This window comes from Tasmannia lanceolata, unplaced genomic scaffold, assembly GCF_043159265.1.
Source record: "Tasmannia lanceolata isolate RefF3 unplaced genomic scaffold, GAP_Taslan_0.1 ptg000019l, whole genome shotgun sequence".
Classification (NCBI taxonomy): domain Eukaryota; kingdom Viridiplantae; phylum Streptophyta; class Magnoliopsida; order Canellales; family Winteraceae; genus Tasmannia; species Tasmannia lanceolata.
This window is the reverse complement of record NW_027518696.1, coordinates 19,134,955-19,157,470: the sequence shown is the minus strand read 5'-3', so window position 1 is coordinate 19,157,470 and position 22,516 is coordinate 19,134,955. Positions and strand designations below refer to the sequence as shown.

The window sequence follows — 22,516 nt, the reverse complement described above, 5'->3', positions numbered from 1 at the left end:
TAGGGATCAGGTCCGACGTAGTTCGGGTGCATAAATGCCCCGGGTTTTTATAATGTGTTTGAAAAGAAATTGTTTAATTTTGCTTTTGGCCCAAAGGGTTTATAAAAGGATTTTTAAACCTTGGGATTTTGGCCATAAAAGTTCAGACGTCTAAGGATGGCCTCCTGATGTATTTGATGTACAGCCTTTTTTGTTTAAGGTTCAAAGACTTAGAATTTTTTTCGAGGAGTCTGACGGTATGTCATGCAAAACTTCAACCACTGCGCTCCACTCCCATCTCGAAGATCTTGAACTTATGCTCAAGATTCCACAACTCCTTGTCTCTTTTTTTTTACTCCATTTCTTTTAAACGGTCTCTTTCTTTTGGACATTGAGAATGTCCTCATTCATGGAATATTCCATGTCGAAATCATAATGAAAATACACAGCCCAAATCTCTTTTTTTAGGGCTTAAATTTATGATACAACTTCCTTGCCTGAAAGTTTTCCCTCAATATCTCATCAGCTCCACAGGATGTCTGATGCTCATCTCTTTAAAATTTTACTCTTCAACTGGATGTCAAAGCCGATGAAGTCTTGCTTTGCTCAACGACAGGGCCTTCCCCTGGTTTATCCTTATAGGATCAAGCAAGACTACCTCAAACCCCTTTAAACAGGTTTATCAATTCTTTGCACTCCTCGGGAGATAAAGTTTTGCCACTCCATCTTTCCTGAGTTTTGGATTTCGATACCACTATCAATGGCTTCGATTTTTTCTTTAAGTGGCTATGCTCGACGCTCTTCCTCTCGTTTGACCTTTTTCAGATCTCGAGGAGAATTTCGTCTGCATTCTCATCCGAGAAGGGTGTCTTTAGTTGTTTAAACATTAGATCTAAGAGTGAATCATAAAACATTGAAGATACAGAACCAAATGCTTAATTGAATTGAAAACTTTGAAGTACATAGATGACTCACAGACACGCCTCTATGGGCTTTACATTTGATTTGACAGAAAATAAAACACCGACTCTGAATACTAAAGACTTAACAAACACGACCACATTTTTTTTTATTTGACATTGACACTACAAGACTCACCAACTTTCAATCTAGGAGCTGGTATAAACGTGACAAAGGACGAATCTTGAAACAAGATACTTGACATATGACTCTTGAAACATAACACTGAACAGAGGCAAGAAATTGGCACTGAAGTTCACAAGTAGCACGCCTTCTTCCATGATGATGCTGGCTAAGGAGTTCGACCCTGGTTCAGAAACCTTGGAAAGGGTGGTCCTCTGAAGTCCTGTTGACTCGACCTAAATTGCCTTTGAAAACCTGCTGGTGACAGCACCTTCTCTGAGGTTTAAAATCCAAAAATATTAGAAATTTGAAACTCAAAAATATTTGAAAGCTTTAAAAATATCAAAAACATAAAAAAAAAATACATTAAAAACCCTTAAATCATTTGGGGTGTTAGGTTTTAGTTAGGAGAGTTTGATTTTCGAACTACGTTGGCTTGATCCTCTTCCACGAGGTACGTAGTGCAGCTTGGGATCTTTATCCCAAGTCTAGCCAAACTTTGTAAATAAATGCTTTAACCCTTTTTCCTCAAAACCTTGTTTTCAACAAGATCTTCCTCTAGAGTTAGGAGTTTGTCCTAAATAGAGAGTTTTAGAGTTAGGAGTTTGTCTTTGATTTGTTGTGTGCTTGTTTGTGTTAGAGTTAGGGGTTTGTCCTAGAGTTATAGGAGCGCCTCCGTCCGGTCAGTTGGCGATCCACATCGCCGACTGATGACTAGGTCTAAGATGCATTAGTGATCCCATGGTTTTCCTTAGGAAGCACAACGTAGCTACATAGGTTGTAGGAACCACCTGCATTAGCTTAGGGCTAACCTGCATTTAGTTAGAGCATATAGGTTGTCCTGAAATCTACAATCCATTGGAATTTAAATAATCGCACAAGAAGCTTTAAGAACTAGTCCGGTCTTTTAGATCGAGTCTAAGATAGAGGTCTAGGTGTCTTAGGCATCATAGTTTAGAATAGGTGCGAAGAACTACGTTGCCTTGATTCTCGTGGAGGCGGGGATACGTAGGTTTCTTTGGATGAATATCAGATCATCTAAAGACTCGGGCCGAAGCATTAGAGTCTTAGGTTTTGTTGATAGTACTTTAGGGCTTGTGTTTGCATATTGAAGATGATTTTTGCATAGGATCATGATAACGTGTGTTCATTTCCTTGCTTACCTACTTGCTTAGTTGTAGCTCTTACCTGCTTAGCTGTAGTTCTCACATGCTTAGCTGTAATTCTCTATCTTTATTAGGTTTTTTTATTATTATCTTTTACTATCATCTACTGACGTTTGCTCATTGCGCAGGTTTATCTTCTTGGCTGTAACACTTTACTGAATTACTGCATTTTCTATCTGTCATTTACTGTTTTCTAGATGGGATGTGTTAGGATTTTATATTAGGCGCTATGTATTCGCCCCATTGTAAATAGGCGTTATGTGCACGCCGTAGGTTTTTATTTCATTATTCTATTATTTGCCTGGCATTTTTTTTATTCCTTATTTTATTTACTATTCATGATTAACTGTTAATTTTAGATTTTCTTTCCTGTACAGACTTATACCTGTAGCTGTAGCATGCATGTGTTCGTCCACCAGAACTTAGACACTTATTAGGCATGTCACTAGTAACCTAGCTATTCTTAGGTAACATTTATTTCGGTTTTTTTTGTGTGTGCTTATTTTCATCTCCGAGACATGCATGATTAGATAGACGTTTTCTCAGAGATGCGTGTTCCGATTTTCGCCTAAAACTCTTCAAGGTTAATAATAAATGGCATAAGAGACCAAGTGTTCGCACTCGGACGAATTGGGGGTGCTCTTCGGACGAATTGGGGGTGCTCTTCGGACCTTCTCCATTCGTAATCAGGCACGGACCTTCTGTATCTTTGGTTATTTGTTGCAAGCAAAGCATTTTTTTTTTGTTCCATGGCGTATCCATGGATGGCGACTCTGAGTTTATTTTACGTACATCTTGGTTCGGGGATCTATCCTTGCATCAAGATGTATCTCTTTCTTTTTATATTGCCACTCATGCTATGCTATGAGGGTGGCACCGTTTCGAGAGTTCATTGGTAGAGCTCTCCTTCACGTTGTGGAGATCTTAGAGGATTGCAGGAGGGATCTCGCGTCCCTCGGCACCGGTCCTCTCAAGATCGGGATCCACAGGCCGCTGTTCTTTAGAGTTAGGTAAACCATGAGTTTATCTTGTCACTACCCTTTTGTAGTGCCGTCATGCTGCCGGATTTTATCTAGAACATTTTGAGCATGACCGCTATCCTCTAGAGTTGGTTAAACCATGAGTTTACCTTACCTCGACCTTCTTGTATAGCCGTTATGCTGCCGGATTTTACCTGGAACATTTTGATCATGACTGCTATTCTTCAAAGTCAGGGATAAACCATGAGTTTGTTGTATCGTGATCCTTTTGTTTATTCCGATTTATCCATTTGTGGATTATCATCAGATTCTTGACTTTGGTCATAGTCTATTTTTTTGATCTTTTGTACATATAATTGATTCATATTTTCCATCATGGATTTACCTTTCTTATATCATGATCATTGATGGATTAGCTAAATCTTGCCTATTTGTCACGAGTGCAGGATTGTTGCTGAGTTCCAAACTCATTTAGATTAGGGGTGTTTATCATTCCTAACTGTAGACACCCCATTTTGACTGTGCCCTAAACCTTCCAATTTTGTGCAAAACCCCATCAAATGAATGAATTAGGGTCCCAAACTTCACCCTAAGCTAGGTTAGGGTCTCATCTAGGTCCCTGCAAAATTTCGTCGAAATCCGAGCGCGTTTGCCCAGCGAACGAGCCGAGGTAAGAGCCATAGTGCAAATGCGCAGAAGGGGGTGCATTTATCCTGGAGAGGGCCGTGCATGGCCGAATAGGACGCGATTCTGATGTGTGCCTATCAAAATCTCGTCAATGATGCGCTTATCAAAAATGGTTGTGCAAATATCAGCCCCAAGGTTACCTATAAAAATCAAAAAAATCATTTTAGAGAGAGGGGAGGGAGGATTTAATTTTCGTTGAAAAAATATAAGAGGAGAGAGAGCTACAGATAAAACAATATATTTGCCAAACCCTAACCTCTTCTCCCCCATTTTCTCCGATCATCTCCTTCAGCCGGCAAGGCAGAGCTCCGGTCACTTTTTTTCCACCATCGGTTGCCACCTCACACCTCTGTTACCCCCTCTATCAACAACCACTAAAGCTGCAGATCCCTTCTATCATCTTCAAAAATTTAATTGTTTTAGAGGGAACCCTAGATCTAGCCCATTTTCTATCAAATCTGACCTTAACTCCATGGATTCCGGCCTCATTCTCCAACAGATCTCCATTTTCCGGCGGATCTGAGCTCTAACGAACTTCGTCTTCTCCGGTCGATCATCGGTCAGACTCCGATCAAGCTCCAACCGGTTAATCCTTTCTTTTTCCCCTGTTTCTATTTTTATCTTCAAATCTCTTCCAAAAACTCATGATTTAACACCGTTAGCAAGCTCTTGAAACCTTTTTTTCTTCGGCCAGTTTTTCCGACAAAGTCGCCTGAGCTCCGGTTAGATTCTTCTCATATAATCACTTTTGATTAACCCAGCTCTAGACCATTAGACCTTAGATCTGAGGTTTTTGTTCTTTAAATCCTAAATCTATGTCCAAACCCTTGGTTTACAAAGCACAGATCTATGTGGATTTGATTTTTTTTCATTAGTTAGAATTAGTTGTTTTCTGCAATTTCTTGGAGTTTCGATCATTGTTTGCAAATCGGGGCTTTTCTTTGTTAGCTTAAATTTTTTTTTAAAGATCTGAGGGTAAGAAGGAGTCTTGAGCATCGCCTTCTTTTGATTAAGAGCACATTTCGCCCTTACTCCTTGCAATCAAGAATTTAAGTTCAAGAGGATCTACTATAGATGAGCGAAAGAAAAATCAAAGGATAAACACGTAAACAGAAGAGAGAAATTGGGCGAAAATTTGTCTTCTTCAAAGATTATGTCTGTTGTGATCTCCATCATTGGTAATTGCATTGCTGATCAAGATCAAAACTACTAGAGATATCAAGAGGATCTTGAAGTTGGATCTGCATTCACTAGCATTCAGTGGTTTTTAGCAAAAGCTCAGCCCTACCACGCCACTAACAGACCTTCTTCAACCTTGGCATTCTACTACTATCACTCATGTAAGTATTCCTACCCAATTTGACTCCTCATTTTTAGCCTAAAGCTACTGTCCATTTGCAAGACCTTTATTATTCTCATAATTTTTTTTCTTTTGATAATTTGAATGGGTTGTCAACACTAACATCAGGGCACTCATATGGTGTGTGGTATTGATATTTGCAAATGATGGTTTTCTTTTAGACACTGTAGAAATAAGAATTTGTGTTGTACCCTGAGTTTTCTATATCACTTTTCAAATCTTGATATTTGATAAGAATAAAAAAAACATTGATTTCCCATTTGTTCTTCCTTATTGCTGATGTTGTTATTGATTTGAGCATGAGTTATTGTAATTCTAAGGAGGCATTAATAAAATTGTACTCGGTATTATATCGATAACTTGTCTGCCCTATGAATGGCTTTATTCTTTGGGAAATTTAGTTCATTCAACAAATTCAAGATTCAGTACAAAGGATTTGTTTGCTTAATTACATATCTGTGCGTATGAGTTATTTGATTAACATAGTTAATATTTTTGCATTGTGAACATATTTATTGGTCTGAATGTCTCTGTCATATCCTGGTGATGTGAATGAAGTTACAAAATAAAGAATTATACTCGTTGGGTATGAGTTGGATATACTGACAAAATTATTACAGAGAAAAGATGTTCAGTTGTAAATTGAGCGGATAATTGAAAGAGAAGGTCTCTTCATCAAGTTGAGATTTAAAGTGATCCTGGTAATGTTGTGTTAAATTTATTAGAGGGTTATCATATCTTTATGCATGGAAAATATCAAAAAGAATTATGAGAAAAAGATTCATACTGTTATAGCAGGCATCTTGAGTTTAGCGGCTAAGAGTAGGATAACTCTTACCCCAGTACATATCATAGTATTTTAGCCTCGACCTTTTTGAATTGATTCATTTATGAGACATTTTAAGCACTATAATCCTAATTTAGATGTTCAGAATAGAAAGCTATATCTGTTTATGCCAATGTGCTTGGGTCAGTTTGTAGGGTTACACAGTCAGATTTCCTTTATACTTGGTTACTCTTGCTTAAAAAATTGACCTTTTGGGTGAGGGCGATGAAGGCGCTAGCCCAAGCCCATTATTAGGGGACTTGCTCAGTCCAAGTAATACTCCCCTCTCATTTGAAAGACTTGCCTAGTCTTTTAGAAGTATATCCCTTAAGATCTTAGGTTCCCCTATTCATTGCGTGGGCAATGAAAGAGCTATCTAGAGCCCTTCTTAGTAGACAGGCCGTGTCTCATTTATCCTACTGGTTATCATCCTTTTGGGAGAGCCAGGTTTTGCTTCTTTTGCTTTACTCGTCAAATCCTTTTAGGAGACAAGCTATGTCTCAGGAAGAAAAGGTCAAACCTTTTTTAGACAGGCTTTGTCTCATTGGTCATAATGTTCTCTGTGTTTAGGAGACTTGCCTAGTCTCGATGGTACCCTTATTTGTTCTCCCAGAGTTTATGAGACAGGCCGTGTCTCATAAGCATCAGCTGCCAGTTTTTCTTTTAGGAGACTAGCCTAGTTTCATTGGCATTCCCTTCTTAGGGTTGTGCACTAGGAGTCAGTCCTTTCGTATAGGAGTCAGTCCTTTAGCATAGGATGTCTGTCCTTAGCTAGAGAGCCAATCTTTCAGGATTCTGTCCTATCATCATAGGGGTTAGGATTCTTTCCAACCTCTCATCAAATCATGTGTTTTTCTATCCGCTCCTGCAAGGTATAGGATGCTGTCCAACCCTTGCAGAGTTGTTATTCTGTTCATTCCCCCGCAAAGCATAGGATGCTGTCCAACCTTTGCGGGATATCAGGAGTCTGTCCTCCCCTTATGATGATAGGATGCTGTCCTCTTGAGTCAAAAACATCCAAAATATTTCAAAAACCAAAAATCTTAAAAATCTTGATTCATTCAGAGTAGTTAGGAGAATCTTTTTCGAACTATGTTGGCTTGATCCTCATCCACGAGGTACGTAGTGCAGCTTGGGATCTTTATCCCAAGTCCAGCCAAACCTTTAAAAATAAAATAAAAAATAAAACATTTCAAAACTTTCAAAAATACAAAAATCCTTTAAAACCTTTTTTCAAAAAGATCTTCCCCTAGAGTTAGGATTCTGTCCTAGATATATGGGTGTTTTAGAGTTAAGAGTCTGTCTTGATTTATATTGATGTGGTGTGTCCTGTCGTGTGAGTGTCCCTAGAGTTAGGAGGCCTCAAGTTGATCGGTTAGACACTTAGTCGAACCGAGGGCTAGACTAGGAAGCATATAGTCAGCCAATGGTTTTCTTTAGGATGCACAGCCTAGTTACACATAGGATGTAGGGCCCACCTGCATTAGCTTAAGGCTAATCAACTTGCATTAGTTAGGGCATATAAAGTCCTGAAAATTACAATTCACCTGAACTTAAGCAATCGTACAAAAAGCTTTTAAAAATCAGTTGAGTCTAGTGGATCGAGTTTAGGATAGCGGTTCTAGATGGTTAGGCATCGTAGTTAGAATAGGTCATCGAACTACGTTGACTCCGATTCTTCCCGAGGCCGGGATACGTAGAGCAGCTGGGATGGACGGCCATCTTGGTCCGAGTCAAGTCGCATTAGAGTTAGGATTTGTCTTGTCCAGTCATGTATAGAATTGATTTGTGTTGCATGTTTTGCTGTGTTTTCTTATTTTCATGTATAGAATTGATTTGTGTTGCATGTACAGATCCTATACCTTTAGCTGTAGCATGCATGTGTTTGCACACCAGAACTTAGACACCAATTAGGTATGACACTCATAATCTAGCTATTCTTAAGCGACACTTATTTCATTTCTTTTATGTGTGCTTATTATTCATCTCCGAGACATGCATGATTAGATAGACGTCTTCTCGGAGATATTCGTTTCCATTTCAGATGACTTTCGCCCAAAACTCTTCAAAATCAATGAATAAATGACATAAGAGACCAGGTGCTTGCACTTGGGCGGACGAGGTGCTCTTCGGACCTTCCAAATTCGTAACCAGGCACGAACCTTTCTTTTATAATCTCTGGTTATCTGTTGCAATAGAGCATAGTATGGGATCCTTGGCCCACTTCCTTGGATGGCGACTCTTCTTTGTTTAAGGTATGCCTCGAATCTGGGCTGGTCCCCGAATCGAGAGGTATCTCACCCTTTGTATCGCCACTCATGCTGTGAGAGGCACTTCTTTCGAGAGTTCCTTGGTAGAGCTCTCCATTCACATGGATGATCCTGAGACTTCAGTGTGGGGGCCCGTCCCCCGCCTCTCTCGGATCAGGGTCCACACTAACTTTTTCATACCCTAAAAGAGAGCAGTCATATCCCAAAAAGACTTAAAGGGATAAATTGAAAGTTCCTTGAGATCCTGTTGGTGTAGGTCATGTTATCAATGCCTACCTTTCTTTGACCTTCATAGATTGACTTACCTGTTTTGTAATTCAAACATGTTCAGGATTGTTTTTGTCTCTATTTGTACAAGATATTTTATCCCCGTTATCATCCATTTAACATGGTGTTTTAACCTCTATTTCAGGATTCTAAAGAGTGTAAATCACCGTTCCTAAAAAGACATCCTAGCCAAACCTGCTTGGTCTAGACCATTTTCGGTATCTAGACTCATTTGATTCTCCCACTTCATCGAGAATACCTTTACTCCCTTTGTCTGAATTGTTTGAATTACCAGAAGTTAACCCGATGGCTGACCCAGTTGATCCAATGATAGCCATTCAAGAGATGCTGAAAAATCTTACTCGCGACATGGCGAGCATGAAGGAAGAGATTACCCAATTGAAAGTTCAGAGTAATGACAAGGCTTTTACTTCTAGAGGGCATGTACCGCAATCTCCTCGAGTTGCATCTCCAGATTCGAATAGACCAATCGTTTCACCATTTAAAATCAATTTAGAGGATGAACAATATGCTGAAGAATATTGTGTACCTATGGTCAGTAAAGAGAAAGAGATAAATGATAGGTTGGAGAAGGAGATGTATGACAAGTTCAAAAAGTTGGCTCAAGATGTAGAGAATCTGAAATTTCAGAGACCAAAGAAGTTTGATATTTCTGAGTTTATGATACCCCCTGAGGCTATTCTGCCACCCAAATTCAAAACCCTTGTTTATGATAAATATGATGGGACTGGGTGTCCTCGGAGTCATATAGGATGGTTCATAAAGCTTTCCCAACAATATGGACTCAACCCCGAGCAGATGGCACAGTTATTCCCAGTGTCCCTTGTGGGAATCGCAAAACAGTGGTTCTTGCGCTTGAAACCCGAAGAAGTCAGAACTATGGAGGCCACAACAAACAAACTTGTCGAACAATTTTCAATGGAAGAGGGTAACGAAGTTACCAAGAGAGATCTGAAACAGTTGAAACAAGGTCCTCAGGAGACCTTCACCTCTTTTATTCGTAGATGGAAGAGGAAGTTTGCACAGTTAAGTCAGAGATTATTTGAGGAAGACCAGATTAAATTGGTGATCAAAAGTCTATCTTCACCGTATTTTCATTTTATGGCACCTCAGCACTACCCAAGTTTTGACCATCTGATAAAAACGGGAACCCAGACTAAAGATGCTTTGGCAAAAGGCCGAGGGCTAAGACTTTATCTGATATCAAAGAAGGAAAAAGACCTATGGTTGTGCCAAAGGAGGTACATAATGTCAATTCTGTTAGGACTCCAGTCAAAACAGTAGTGGAAGGGGAAGAATCAGCAGAAAAGAAAACAAGAAAATTTACTCCGCTTCCTTGCTCGTTATCCTACATTCTCAGCAGATTGATCAAGGACAACAAGATCGAATTGCCTAAACAAAGAGTCCTACCTAATCCCTGCCTAAGAAATGGAGAAAGGATTTTTTTGTGCATATCATCGTGGTTCGGGTCATATGACTGATAAATGTTATACTCTGAAGCATAAAGTGCAAGATATGATTGATGAAGACGAGCTCACTATTGAAGAGCCTGGTGTTCCTCAAAAGCCTTTCGATACTCATGTTGTTCTGCCACTAGCTTCGATAAATGTCATTTCTACTGAAGGACCAATCTTGGATCCTGCATCACTCATTCGCCCTATTTCTGAGACCCAACTTGTCCCATCAAACACTCGATTTGTAGAAGAATCCGTTGAGAGGACTACACTTGTCAGAATAGAAAACTGGATGGTCAAGCTCTTTGGTCAGATGGCTATGCTAACTGAAGAAGTAAGGGAGATGAAAATTCAGATGCAGCACTTGTCCATTAAATGTGATTATGTTCCAAAGCAACTTGTTGATATGGGTACTATGACAGAAGAAGCCTCGGTTCAGAGTTTAATCCTTGATAGATATGTTGATTTGCATAATGGGAAAAAGCCTTGCATTGCTCCGAAGGAAGTTAAAAGTGTTGGACCTTCTCGCCAACTTCTTAAGAAGCCTTTCATTTCTCCGAGGGAGGTTAAGAATGTTGGATCTTCTCACCAACCTCCTAAGAAGATTTTGGTAGTAGAAGAAAACATGGGTCAGAAACGGGAAAGAGAATTCACCCAAATGCCATGTTCTCTTATAGTCATCATGAAGAAATGGGTCAGTGAAGGTTGTTTGAGACTTCCAGATATTAAACCTGTGCCTGAACCATTCCCCAACAATTGGAGGATGGATCAATACTGTGAGTATCATAGAGGCCCGGGTCACCTGACGGAGAATTGTTTAGCTTTGAAACATGCAATCCAGAACCGGATAGAGAAAGACTCTTCTGCTCTCGCTGAAATCTATGTTTTTGTGAACAAGACACTTGAAAGAACCATTCAACCCTCCAGAGATACCATCATTTATGTTACTCCAGAGCCAGGGAATAAGTTGAAGGGAAAAGAAAAAATGTCAGAGTTTGAATATCTTGAGAATGTTCAGGCAGAGAAGGTGATGTCACCAGCAGGTTTTCAAAGACAATTTGGGCCAAGTCAACAGGACTTCAGAGGACCACCCTTTCCAAGGTTTCTAAACCAAGGTCGAACTTCTTAGCCAGCATTATCATGGAGGAAAGCGTGCTACTTGTGAACTTCAGTGCCAATTCCTTGCCTCCGTTCAAGTGCTATGTTTCAAGAGTCATATGTCAAGATCTTGTTTTAGGATTTGTTTTCCATCAAGTTTATACCAACTCCTGTGTTGAAGGTTGGTGAGTCTTGTAATGTCAAAAAAAAGTGTCATGACTATCAGTTTTCTCATCGAGTTAGTGTTTTGTTTTCTGTCAAATCTGATGTAGAGCCCACTGAGGCGCGTCGAGAATTATCAATGTACTTGAAGTTTTCAATTCAATAAAACTTGATTTCAATGTTATCAATGCTCTTATGATTCACTCTTAAATCTAATGTTTAAAATAACTAAAGACACCCTTCTCGAATGAGAATGCAGACGAAATTTCTCTCGAGATCTGAAAAAAGTCAAACGAGAGGAAGAGCGTCGAGCATAGCCACTTGAAGAAGAAATCGAAGCCATTGATAATGGTATCGAAATCCAAAATTCAGGAAAGATGGATTGGCAAAACTTTATCTCCCGAGGAGCCCGAAGAACTGTTAAACCTGTTTAGAGGGGTTTGAGGTAGTCTTGCTTGATCCTATAAGGATAAACCAGGGGAATACCCTGTCGTTGAGCAAAGCAAGACTTCATCGGCTTTAGACATCCAGTTGAAGAGTAAAATTTTAAAGAGATGAGCATCAGACATCCTGCGGAGCTGATGAGATATTGAGAGAAGACTTTTAGGCAAAGAAGTTGTATCATAAATTTGAGCCCTAAAAAAAAAATTTGGGCTATGTATTTTCATTATGATTTCGAGGTAGAATATTCCATGAATGAGGACATTCTCAGTATCCAAAAGAAAGAGAACATTTAAAAGAAATGGAGTGAAAAAAAAACAAGAGACAAGGAGTTGTGGAATCTTGAGCATAAATTCAAGATCTTCGAGATGGGAGTGGAGCGCAGTGGTTGAAGTTTTGCCTGACATACCGTCAAACTCCTCGAAAAAAATTCAAAGTCTTGGAACCTTAAGCAAAAGAGCTTGTATGCCAAATATACCAGGAGGCCATCCTTGGACGTTTGAACTTTTATGGGCAAAACCCCAACGTTTAAAAATCTGTTTTGTAAACTCTTTGAGCCAAAAATTTAAATCAAACCATTTTTTTTTCTAACCAAATTATAAACCCGGGGTGTTTATGCACTCGAACTACGTCGGACCTGATCCCCAACTCTTCAGTGATACATAGGCAACCTGATTAATTCAGGTTCGGTTAAACCTTGGGATAAAATCCCTTTCAAAATTTTGAAGCTAAATGCTAAACTATTCTTTGAAAAACCCCAAAGCGAACTATGCAGACCTGATCCTCCATTTTTGGGGTACGTAGGAAGTCTGGCAAGACCAGATTCGGTCCAAATCATTTGAACTTTAAATATCCCACCATTTTGAACCCAAGCCTTCCTAGAAAGTCCATCTGGTGAAACAAGCAAAAGTTGAGACAAGTAGTCTTTTAAACTGAAAACTTGGAAAGCAAAAATTGAGACAAGTAGTCTTTTAGACTGAAAACTTGGAAAGCAAAAGTTGTGACTTCTTTTGAAGAGAGAAATCAAGGCGACGGAGAAGCAACCTCGAAACAGGGTAGGATTCCGGAATCCAAGTAGTGTTGGCGAGACTTGCTTTTATATTTTTTTAAACTAGAAGCATTAAAACCGAGCAACCCAAAGGGGGTAATAACCATGACGGATGTCCCGATGGAGGAATTTAGAGCCTCTTGACATTGTTTTCGAGAGTACTCTAAGAGTGACTAGCCTAACCATAACAAAATAACACATTTTATCTAAGGGTGAATCAAAAGTGAGTCAAGTCCCTTGAGTAATTCGAGTCTTCTTTGATCGAGTCTTTGGAAGTCTTTTTTCTTATTTTTATCCTTTTTTCTCTCAAAATCCTAAGTGTTTGGCACTGGAAAAGCGAGAGTATACCTTTTGAAATGTGAAGAGAATTCAAAGTGGATCCTGGTCTGGAAATCAAGGAAAGGGCAAGACACATTTGGTTCAAACTTGCCAGAGGCATCAAGCCTCAAGTAGTGAGCAATGAAAGAAAAAATTCTCATCCTCAGCCATTGTGGATATCCTTTTACCCATATACTAAAGAAAAAACCCATGTAAGCTTTAACTTTTTTGCTTATCCTGTTTTTGCTCTCCTATGAATCCTGTCATGGAAGTAATCATATTAGGGGCATCTTTTATTACTTGCGTCATAAAAGATATCAAACATGTTGATAATTGAGATAGATTTTCTCAGCAGATAGAGACAAGAGAAGCTTGATCACATCTCACGAGCTAAACTTACAAATTCCTCAATTGACCTCATTCTTTGAAAGAGTCAATGTTTAAGAAAATCTAGTCCCCAGCGGAGTCTAGAATTCACTTTTGCAATCTTCAAATCTGAGCAGAATGCTTTTCCTCTCTTTAAAAGAATCAATACCCAAAAATTCTATCAAGTTTTTCGAGTCTGGTCTTCAGCAATGATCATGCACTCTCATTTTTCTCGGCAGGAGATATCTTTTCCATCAGTGAAATCGATAAAAGATCGGTAAACCCATCGATCATGTTTGCAGCCCTTTGGGCCTAAAAAAAAAAATCTTTTTCTTTGTTAAACCCAAACAAGGGGCATTTTTTTTTAAGAAAAAAAAAATCTTTTGATTGCTAGTTGGTGAGGTGCCAAGTAGTGGTTTGTTTAATTGTTGCTTGGTGAAAAGTAGTTTCGCCTTGGTATTGAGTGTTTGGGAGAGAAGTAGTTTCCTCAAATATTTGAATACCGAGATGATTAGCAGTGAAATGTCAAGTAGTGACTTGCTTAATCATCGCTTCGCAATGTACCGCTACCTAAAGAGTTAGGAGTCAGGTATATCTGCGTGGATTTATATGGAACTGTTTGGTAGGACCATATAAATCTTGGGTGATTCGCTACCTTGAAAGAGAGGAGTCAGAGTTACCCGGATAGCTAAACAGATTGATTTTCAGCAATGGTCTGTATAGATATCGCCTGGTGAAAAGTAGTTTCACGGTGATTTCAGATTGGGCGAAAAGTAGTTTTCCCTTCGTTTGGAAAATTAGGAGAAAAGTAGTTTCCCCTTCGTTTGGAAGATTGGGCGAAAAGTAGTTTCCCCATTGATTGAAAGATTTGGCGAAAAGTAATTTTCCCGTTGATTGAAATACTGGGCGAAAAGTAGTTTCCCCGTTGATTGGAAGATTGGGCGAAAAGTAGTTTCCCCGTGAATTGGAAGATTGAGCGAAAAGTAGTTTCCCCGTTGATTGGAAGATTGGGCGAAAAGTCGTTTCCCCTTTGATTGAAGGATTGGGCGAAAAGTAGTTTCCCCGTGGTTCAGAAGATTTTGGAAGAGAAAAGTAGTTTCTCAATGTTACGAAGATTTTGAAAGAGAAAAGTAGTTTATCAAAAATAGAGTTTTTAGAGAAAAGTGTTTCTCAAAGATAAAGTTTTTGGAGAAAAGTAGTTTCTCATGAATAGAATTTTTGAAGAAGAAAAGTAGTTTATCAGAGATAGAGTTTTTAGAGAAAATCAGTTTCTCATAAGATAGAGTTTTTGGAGAAAAGTAGTTTCTCGTGATATGAAAAAAATTTGAAAGAGAAAAGTAGTTTCTCAATGATATGAAGATTTTAGAAGAGAAAATTAGTTTATCAATGTTATGAAGATTTTGAAAGAGAAAGGTAGTTTCTCAGAAATAGAGTTTTTGGAGAAAAGTAGTTTATCAGAGATAGAGTTTTTGGAGAAAAGTAGTTTCTCATGAATAGAATTTTTTTAAGGAGAAAAGTACTTTCTCAGAGATAGAGTTTTTAGAGAAAAGTAGTTTCTCATGAGATAGAGTTTTTGGAGAAAAGTAGTTTCTCAGAGATAGAATTTTTGAGAGAAAAGTAGTTTCTCAAATATAGAGATTTTGGACAAAAATAGTTTCTCAGAGATAGAGTTTTTGGAGAAAAGTAGTTTCTCAGATATAGAGTTTTTAGAGAAAAGTAGTTTCTTATGGATAGAGATTTTGGAGAAAAGTAGTTTCTTATGGATAGAGATTTTGGAGAAAAGTAGTTTCTCATGAATAAAGGATTAGAGAAAAGTAGTTTCTATGAAGTTTGTGTGAAAAGTAGTTTCTTTTTTATTTTAAATGTTTGTGAAAATAGTCTTCCTTTTAATATTGAATGTTTGTTTGAAAGTAGTTTCACCATTGTTTTGAATGCTTGAGGTGAAAAGTAGTTTCACCAAATATGATATGTTTTGCAGAGATAAGAGTCAGAGAGAATCTATCTCACCAATGCTTGTTGAGTCAGAGTTCATTGAAGAGTCTTTTTGCTATTTTACCCTTGTGAAAACCATTCTTAGAACCGAAAACCCAAAAGATTTGTTTTCCCTTTGTTTTCGGGCCGACCAAAATGTGTTGTCCAGTCAGCTTTGCCATTCGTGTGACAAGCACACTCTGCCAAATAGGGGCATCTGCAGACACCCCGTTTTGACCGAACCCTTAGCACATGTGTTTGAGTAAATTCCATTCAAATAAATGAGCTAGAGTTTCAAATTTAACCCTAGAGTAGTTTAGAGTCCCAAGCAGGTCCCTGCCAAATTTCAGAAAAAATCGTCAAAAAAAAAGAAAGAAAAAGATTACCTAGTAGGACAAGTTGAGTTAGCGATGTACTGCGAGAGGGGTGGTGCATTATCGGAGCAAAGGAGTGTCGGTATCAACTTGTAAATCAATTAGAGGAGAAAAGACAGTTAGGTTAGTGCCTTCGTCCAATATGGGTGTGCAGATATTAATGTCTATTTTGCATCAAGATACTCCATTGAAAAGAGATGAAAAGGTTTGGTTACAAGTAGAAAAGGAGTAGGATATATCATTTCTTTTATTTTTATTTGAACCATCTCTCATGAATAGAAAATTCATAGTGAACATGTTATAAAGGTTGTCCAAGTAAGAGAGGGTGCTGAATAAATCATTTTCATGATTAAAGGAGGGTAAACTATCCAAAATGAGTGATGTTATTGTCAAGGCATGGTAGTACAAGTACATTTACCTTGTTGCAAAAGAAGTGTGAATTATCCGAGAGGGAGTTGTCCATGAAAGAGAGAGAGCAAATATATTATTCTCTTATGTTCACCCCAAATATTAGCCGAGCCACCTTATTGTAAGTGATAAAATGCATTAAATAGGGCTGTCCAAGTAAGAAGGACGGGGGGGAATATAATCCCCTTTATATGTCATCGAGCTAGGGTTTTCCCAGGGGAAGAGGCTTCTTCATTTACTTTTTTCCCAACAGAGAACTCATGGTTGCAGCCACCAAGGGGAGGAGGAAGAGAGAGGCATAGAGGGAGAGCAAAGGCCATTCTCGCCCCTATCACCATCTCCTCCACCGTCGCCATCATCTCCACCTTCAACTACCTCATCCATTACCTTCATCTCAAACCTTCTTCTCCGATCCACCACCACCATTATCATCTTCCATTTCTACTCCCCACCACCACCGAGCCACCATCTCCGGCATCAACCTCCAATTTCACTCCTCCCTCTGAATCCGATCCTCGACCCCCTCTCAACTCCATACCCTCCTCCATTAAATCCGACCATTCACCACCACCTTCTTCCACCTCTATCCCACCACATCCGACCACCATCTCTGGCCTTCTCCTCCGGAAACCTTGCCGGAGATCCAATCCTAGCCTCCACGATTAACACCATCTCATCCCCATACCTCATTTCTACCATTTTTAATCTTTAATCCCCTTCATCTACCACCATAGCTCGTCAGCCATCTCTCTCTTTCCCGATCTTTCCCGATTAAACTCGGTAATTCTGCCCAATTTCGCTCACCCGCTATCAATTTCCGGCTATTTCACCTAACCCCGTTCACCCTAATTCCTAACCCGTAAACCCATTTCCACCAAAAAATTTTTAGGTCCCAAACCATTCCCCTTTGTTCCCATCTGCTGATTTGAAACCCATTTTGATTCCCTTCCATTCATTTTGCCTCCCTCGTCATATGCCCTGTAACGAACCACTACCATTTAAATCCCAGGAAAAATTTGATGGAGTGTTACAAAAGGAGATAAAGGGGAGTGATATTGTCTGAAGTAAAAGAGTAGTTGGGGATTTCTATCTCTTTGAAGTCTTCCAATGTATTTGAAAGAAAAATTGAAACTGAAATGTAGAGTAGTCTGAGAAGAGCAAGGAGAAGGAGCAGATCCAATGTGTTAGCACAACGCTATGATTTGAAGGCCGAGGCTAATCCAATCAATCTGAAATTCAGATCAAGCTAGGAGGAAGAAAAGATCGGAGACCAAATTCTATTTCCTCTGTAAATCTTAGATCCCAAATTCTACCTCTAAGCCCATTTCAATCTAGACCTCATCTCTATCCCTCTTGTCCATTTGGGTATGAATTGGAAGAAGAAGAAGAGGGAGCAGCCCTCACCTTTGGCCACTATTTCTGCTCCGTTGTCGTCGTGACCAACGTCTCAACCCGTTAGCGATTCCGCCATTGCTAATTGACACCCCAAGGGATTAAGGAGCTGTTGTCCATTGCATTATCCTGTTGTAAGTAAAGTTGGTTCCATCAAGTTCTTTATGCCTTATTCTTGGTCTATGCTACTTTGTGTGCAGGTTGCTCCTTCGATTTTCTTGTGTTTTATGCTGAATTCGAGTAAGAAATTGCTAGACAAATATAGGGTTTTCATTGGAATTTTCATAAAATACAAAGTCCATATTTTCCTTGATTTGTTCTCAGCAAGGAAATGATAATCCCATGACTGATTTGGCAGAAATTGGAGTACTTGCAAACCAATTGAGATTTTCTCATTTATGTGTGGGTCCAAGCTGTTGGCATATTGGCAAAATAACTTTGGTTTCCTTCTCTCTGTGTTTGGAGATGTGGCTTAAAGTTTTCTTTTGTGGTATATGTAAGTTCTAGTTAGTAGAGCTTTTGCAAGGTAATGGTGATTCTCACTTTTATGGGTCTATTTGCTTTGGTTCGAGCATTGATTGAGAGGTTTGTATTTATAAGGAATCAAGAATAGGAGCCATTCTTGCGGCTTCATTTCTTTTGGAGCTTTACTTCTCAATGTTCTCACCCGTAAGGAGGAAAGAATAAGACCTTGTTAGAAACTCCAATGTTGCCTTGATTTCATGTCTTTGAATCATACCATGATGAGGCTACTCGGAGCCCCTCCTTTCTTCTCTCCTTTTCTCCCCTTCAGGTTTTCAGTCAATACTCAGGTTTTTAGAGCTTCCCCTGTTTCCGAGACTTTCATTGGAGTTGGAGTTTCTTCACAGCGTTTGACATTGTCATTGGTTTTTGGAAACCTTCACTTGGGGTTCTGGCTATGACAGAATGTTCCTTGAGCCAACCCCTTCCCTTCCTGCCTAGAGCTTTCGCAGGTTAAGGTATTTCTTCCATTTTAGGGTCCTTCATAGAGTCATAAGGAGTCTGTCTTTCCCCTACCCGTTATAGAGTCATCTAGAGCCCTCACTAGGAGACACACTATGTCTCATTAAAGAGATTCTCCCTTGGAGATAAGCCTTGTCTTAGAAGAGTTTCCCCTTTAGGAGGCTTACCCAGCCTCATGTTAGAGTACCCCTTTTTCTAGAGCGAGTCTTTGACATATTTGCCCCCATTCTTGGTAGCGTTAATAGCGAGTCTTTGACTTATTTCCCCTCTCATGTTGGTAGCGTTATTAGAGAGTCATTGACTCATTTGCCCCCATTCTTTAGTGTTGATAGCTAGGGGCTTCTCCTTTAGAGTTATAGTCATTCTTCTTTATTAGAGACTAGCACAGTCTTATTAGAGCTTTGCTTTACTTGGGATTTTAGATCATTTTCTCTGTTCTTGGGACACTTGTTTACTTGTTCGTGGATTGTCACATCTTGTTTTGAGATACTAGTTTGTTGATTTGGGATTTTCCCTTTACCCTAAGGGTTTTACCCTAGGGTGTTGCATTGTGTGTTCCCTTTGGCCTTTGACCAAAAGGGTGAAAACATTTGAAATTTTAAAATTCATAAACCTTTGAAATCTTAAAATCACGAGAGCATTGAAATCATTTAAAATCACAAAAACATTAGAATATTTGAAAATTCAAAAAACAGTAGAAATTTGAAACCAAAAAACAATTGAATATTTTAAAATTCAAAAACAGTTGAAAAATATCAAAAACCTTAAGTCATTTTGAAGTGCTTTAAAGCTTTAGGAGCGTAGTAGGAGAGTTCGTTTCGAACTACGTTGGCTTGATCCTCTTCCACGAGGTACGTAGTGCAGGTTGGAATCCATATCCAAAGTCCAGCCAAACTTTGTAAATAAATCATTCAAACTCTTTAAAAAAGTACAAAAATATTTCATAAACCTGTTTTCGAAAAATCTTCCTCTGGAGTTACGACTTTGTCCTAGATAGAGAGTTTTAGAGTCAGGGCTTAGTCTTTATTTTATTGTGTGCTTGTTTGTGGTTGTTTTAGAGTTAGGGGTTTGTCCTAGAGTTATAGGAGTGCCTCCGTCCAGTCAGCTGGCGATCCACATCGCCGACTGATGACTAGAATAGGATGCATTAGTCCGCCCTTTGTTTTCCTTAAGAAGCACAGCCTAGTTACACATAGGTTGTAGGAACCACCTGCATTAGCTTAGGGCTAACCTGCATTCAGTTAGGATATATAGGGTGTCCTAAAATCCACAATTCACTCGAATCTAAATGATCGCTCAAGAAGCTTTAATAACTAGTCCGGTCTTTTAGGTCGAGTCTAAGATACAGAGGTCTAGTTGTCTTAGGCATCATAGCTTAGAATAGGTGCGAAGAACTACGTTGCCTTGATTCTCGTGGAGGCGGGGATACGTAGGCTTCTTTGGATGAACATCAGACCATCCAAGGGCTCGGGCTAAATCGTTTAGAGTCTTAGGATTTGTTGTGTTGTCATTGTTGTATATTTTGTTGTATTTTCTTACTTTCATGCGCATACCTTATACCTTTAGCGGTAGCATGCATGTGTTTGTCCACCAGAACTTAGCCACTAGTTAGGCATGTCACTCATAACCTAGCTGTGCTTAGGTGACACATCCTTTATTTTATTTTTTGTGTGCTTATTATTTCATCCCCGGTCATGCATGATTAGGTAGACGTCCACTCGGGGATATTTGTTTCCATTTCACATGATTTGCCCAAAATTCTTTAGAGTTAATGAAAATGGCATAAGAGACCAAGTGCTTGCACTCGGACGAATTGGGGTGCTCTTCGGACCTTTTCTATTCGTAACCAGGCACGAGCACATATATATTTCTGGTTATCCATTGCACAGAGGATTTGTTTTTGGGGTTCCATGGCCTATCCATAGATGGCGACTCTGATTTATTTTAGGTACGTTTTCGTTTGGGGATTTATCCTTAGATCAAGAGGTATCTCATTTATCGCCACTCATGCTATGCTATGAGGGTGGCACCGTTTCGAGAGTTCCTTGGTAGAGCTTTCCTTCACATTGTGGAGTTCTTTGAGGATTGCAGAGGATCTCGTGTCCTCCGCACTAGTCCTCAGGATCGGGGTCCACAGTCCTCATCAGACACAGGGGATCACTGAATTCATGAGATTGGCACCCAGGATCTTTATGGGTACCACCAATGTGCAAGATGTTGAGCTATGGCTTTATTGAGTGGAGAAAGCTTTTAGGGCTATGAACTGTGTAAGGGATGTGGAGAAAATTCGATATGCTGAGTATATGTTGGAAGGAAATGCCCTTCATTGGTGGGAAGGGATAGTACAATTGAATGAGGATATAGAGGAGCCCTATACTTGGGCAGATTTCAGGGCAGACTTTCTGAATAGATATTTCCCTCACAGTACACTTTATCAGATGCAGAGGGACTTCATTCAACTATCTCAGGGTGACAGGACTGTGGAAGAATATGAGATTGAGTTTGACAGATTGTCAAGGTATGTTCCTAAGCTTGTCCCTACTGACACCATTAAGATAAACAAGTTCGAATGGGGACTTGCCCTGTATATCCGGAAGGGGATCACAGGACCCCGTTTTGAAGATTATAATAACTTAGTGGATTGGGCAAGACGGTTTCAGATGATCAGTAAGGAATCTAAAGAGAATTTCCTACAGAATAAGAAAAAGAGGAGGAGAGAAAATGGAAACAAAAATACCAGAACAGTGGGTTTGCACCCGAAAACTGAAATATAGGCAGCCAAGTTGCACAGTCAGGGTTAGGTGCAAGGATTAAGAATCAAGGAAATTTTGGAGCACGTCGTGCTAATACAGAGATAAATCAGAATGACAAACCGAAGTGTACCCGCTGTGGTGGTGCTCATACAGATGCTCAGTGCAGGTGGAACCTTGGGGATTGTTTTAGATGTGGTGAGAAAGGCCACAAAATTGCACAGTGTCTGATTCTGGCTGATGAGGCTCAGACAGTTCAGGGGCCTCGGATTACGAGAGCGCCGACGCAACCAGTTCAAACCATACAGAGCTGATATGTACCCGTACCTTCTACCGGACAGCAGAAGACAGGTGGACAGCGAGCCCCAGCTCGTTTGTTTACCCTTACAGAGCAGGATGCGCAGGAGGCTGGCACCGTGGTCGCAGGTATTTTACCTATTGCTTCCTCTTTTGCTCATGTTTTATTTGATTCTGGTGCCACCCATTCCTTCATTTCAGCTAGATATGTTGACATTCATGATATTAGTACTATGCATATGGAGTCCGAGTTGAGTGTTAGTACTCCTGTGGGATGAAGTATGATGTCAAATAAGATATGTAGAATGTGCCCAATCAGAATAGGAGAAAGAGAACTACTAGTTGAGTTGATAGTCTTGCCGATGCATGACTTTGATGTGATCTTAGGGATGAACTGGTTGTCCTCCCATTATGCTACTGTAAAGTGTCGCGAAAAGACTGTGGTCTTTCAGATTCCTGGTAAGGAAAAGTTTAGTTTTGAGGGGAGAGGTGCTAGACCTACTCCCAAATTTGTGTCTGCTTTGCATATGGGTCATTTGTTGAGGCAAGGGTGTAAAGCTTATTTGGCGGCTATAATTAAAACTTCAAGTGAGGAATTGAAAATTGAAGATATACGAATAGTAAGAGAATTGTCTGATGTCTTCCTAGAAGACCTTTCTGATCTACCTCTTGATAGAGAGCTAGAGTTTTCTATTGATTTGACACCTGGTACAACCCCAATGTCTAAAGCCCCTTACAGTAGGGTCCCAACTGAAATGAAAGAATTGAAAGAACAATTAGAAGAGTTGCTTGAAAAGGGTTTTATTATACCCAG

The 22,516-nt window shown here is 39.5% G+C and overlaps 1 protein-coding gene across 1 annotated transcript; it reads left to right on the top strand.

Moving 5' to 3' along the window:
• The first annotated feature begins 20,913 nt into the window (after positions 1 to 20,913).
• On the top strand, positions 20,914 to 21,719 carry LOC143852391 (uncharacterized). The gene is made up of 2 exons (XM_077361773.1): positions 20,914 to 21,322; positions 21,430 to 21,719. Exons 1-2 carry the CDS (start codon positions 20,914 to 20,916, stop codon positions 21,717 to 21,719), a joined length of 699 nt encoding a protein of 232 aa, XP_077217888.1.
• Positions 21,720 to 22,516: the final 797 nt, after the last annotated feature.

Excerpts from the sequence above, each read along its gene's own strand:
- LOC143852391 (XM_077361773.1), top strand. The coding sequence starts at position 20,914 with ATGAACTGTGTAAGGGATGTGGAGAAAATTCGATATGCTGAGTATATG. Across the intron at positions 21,323-21,429 it reads AAGACGGTTTCAGATGATCA|GCAGCCAAGTTGCACAGTCA; the intron begins GTAAGGAATCTA and ends ACTGAAATATAG.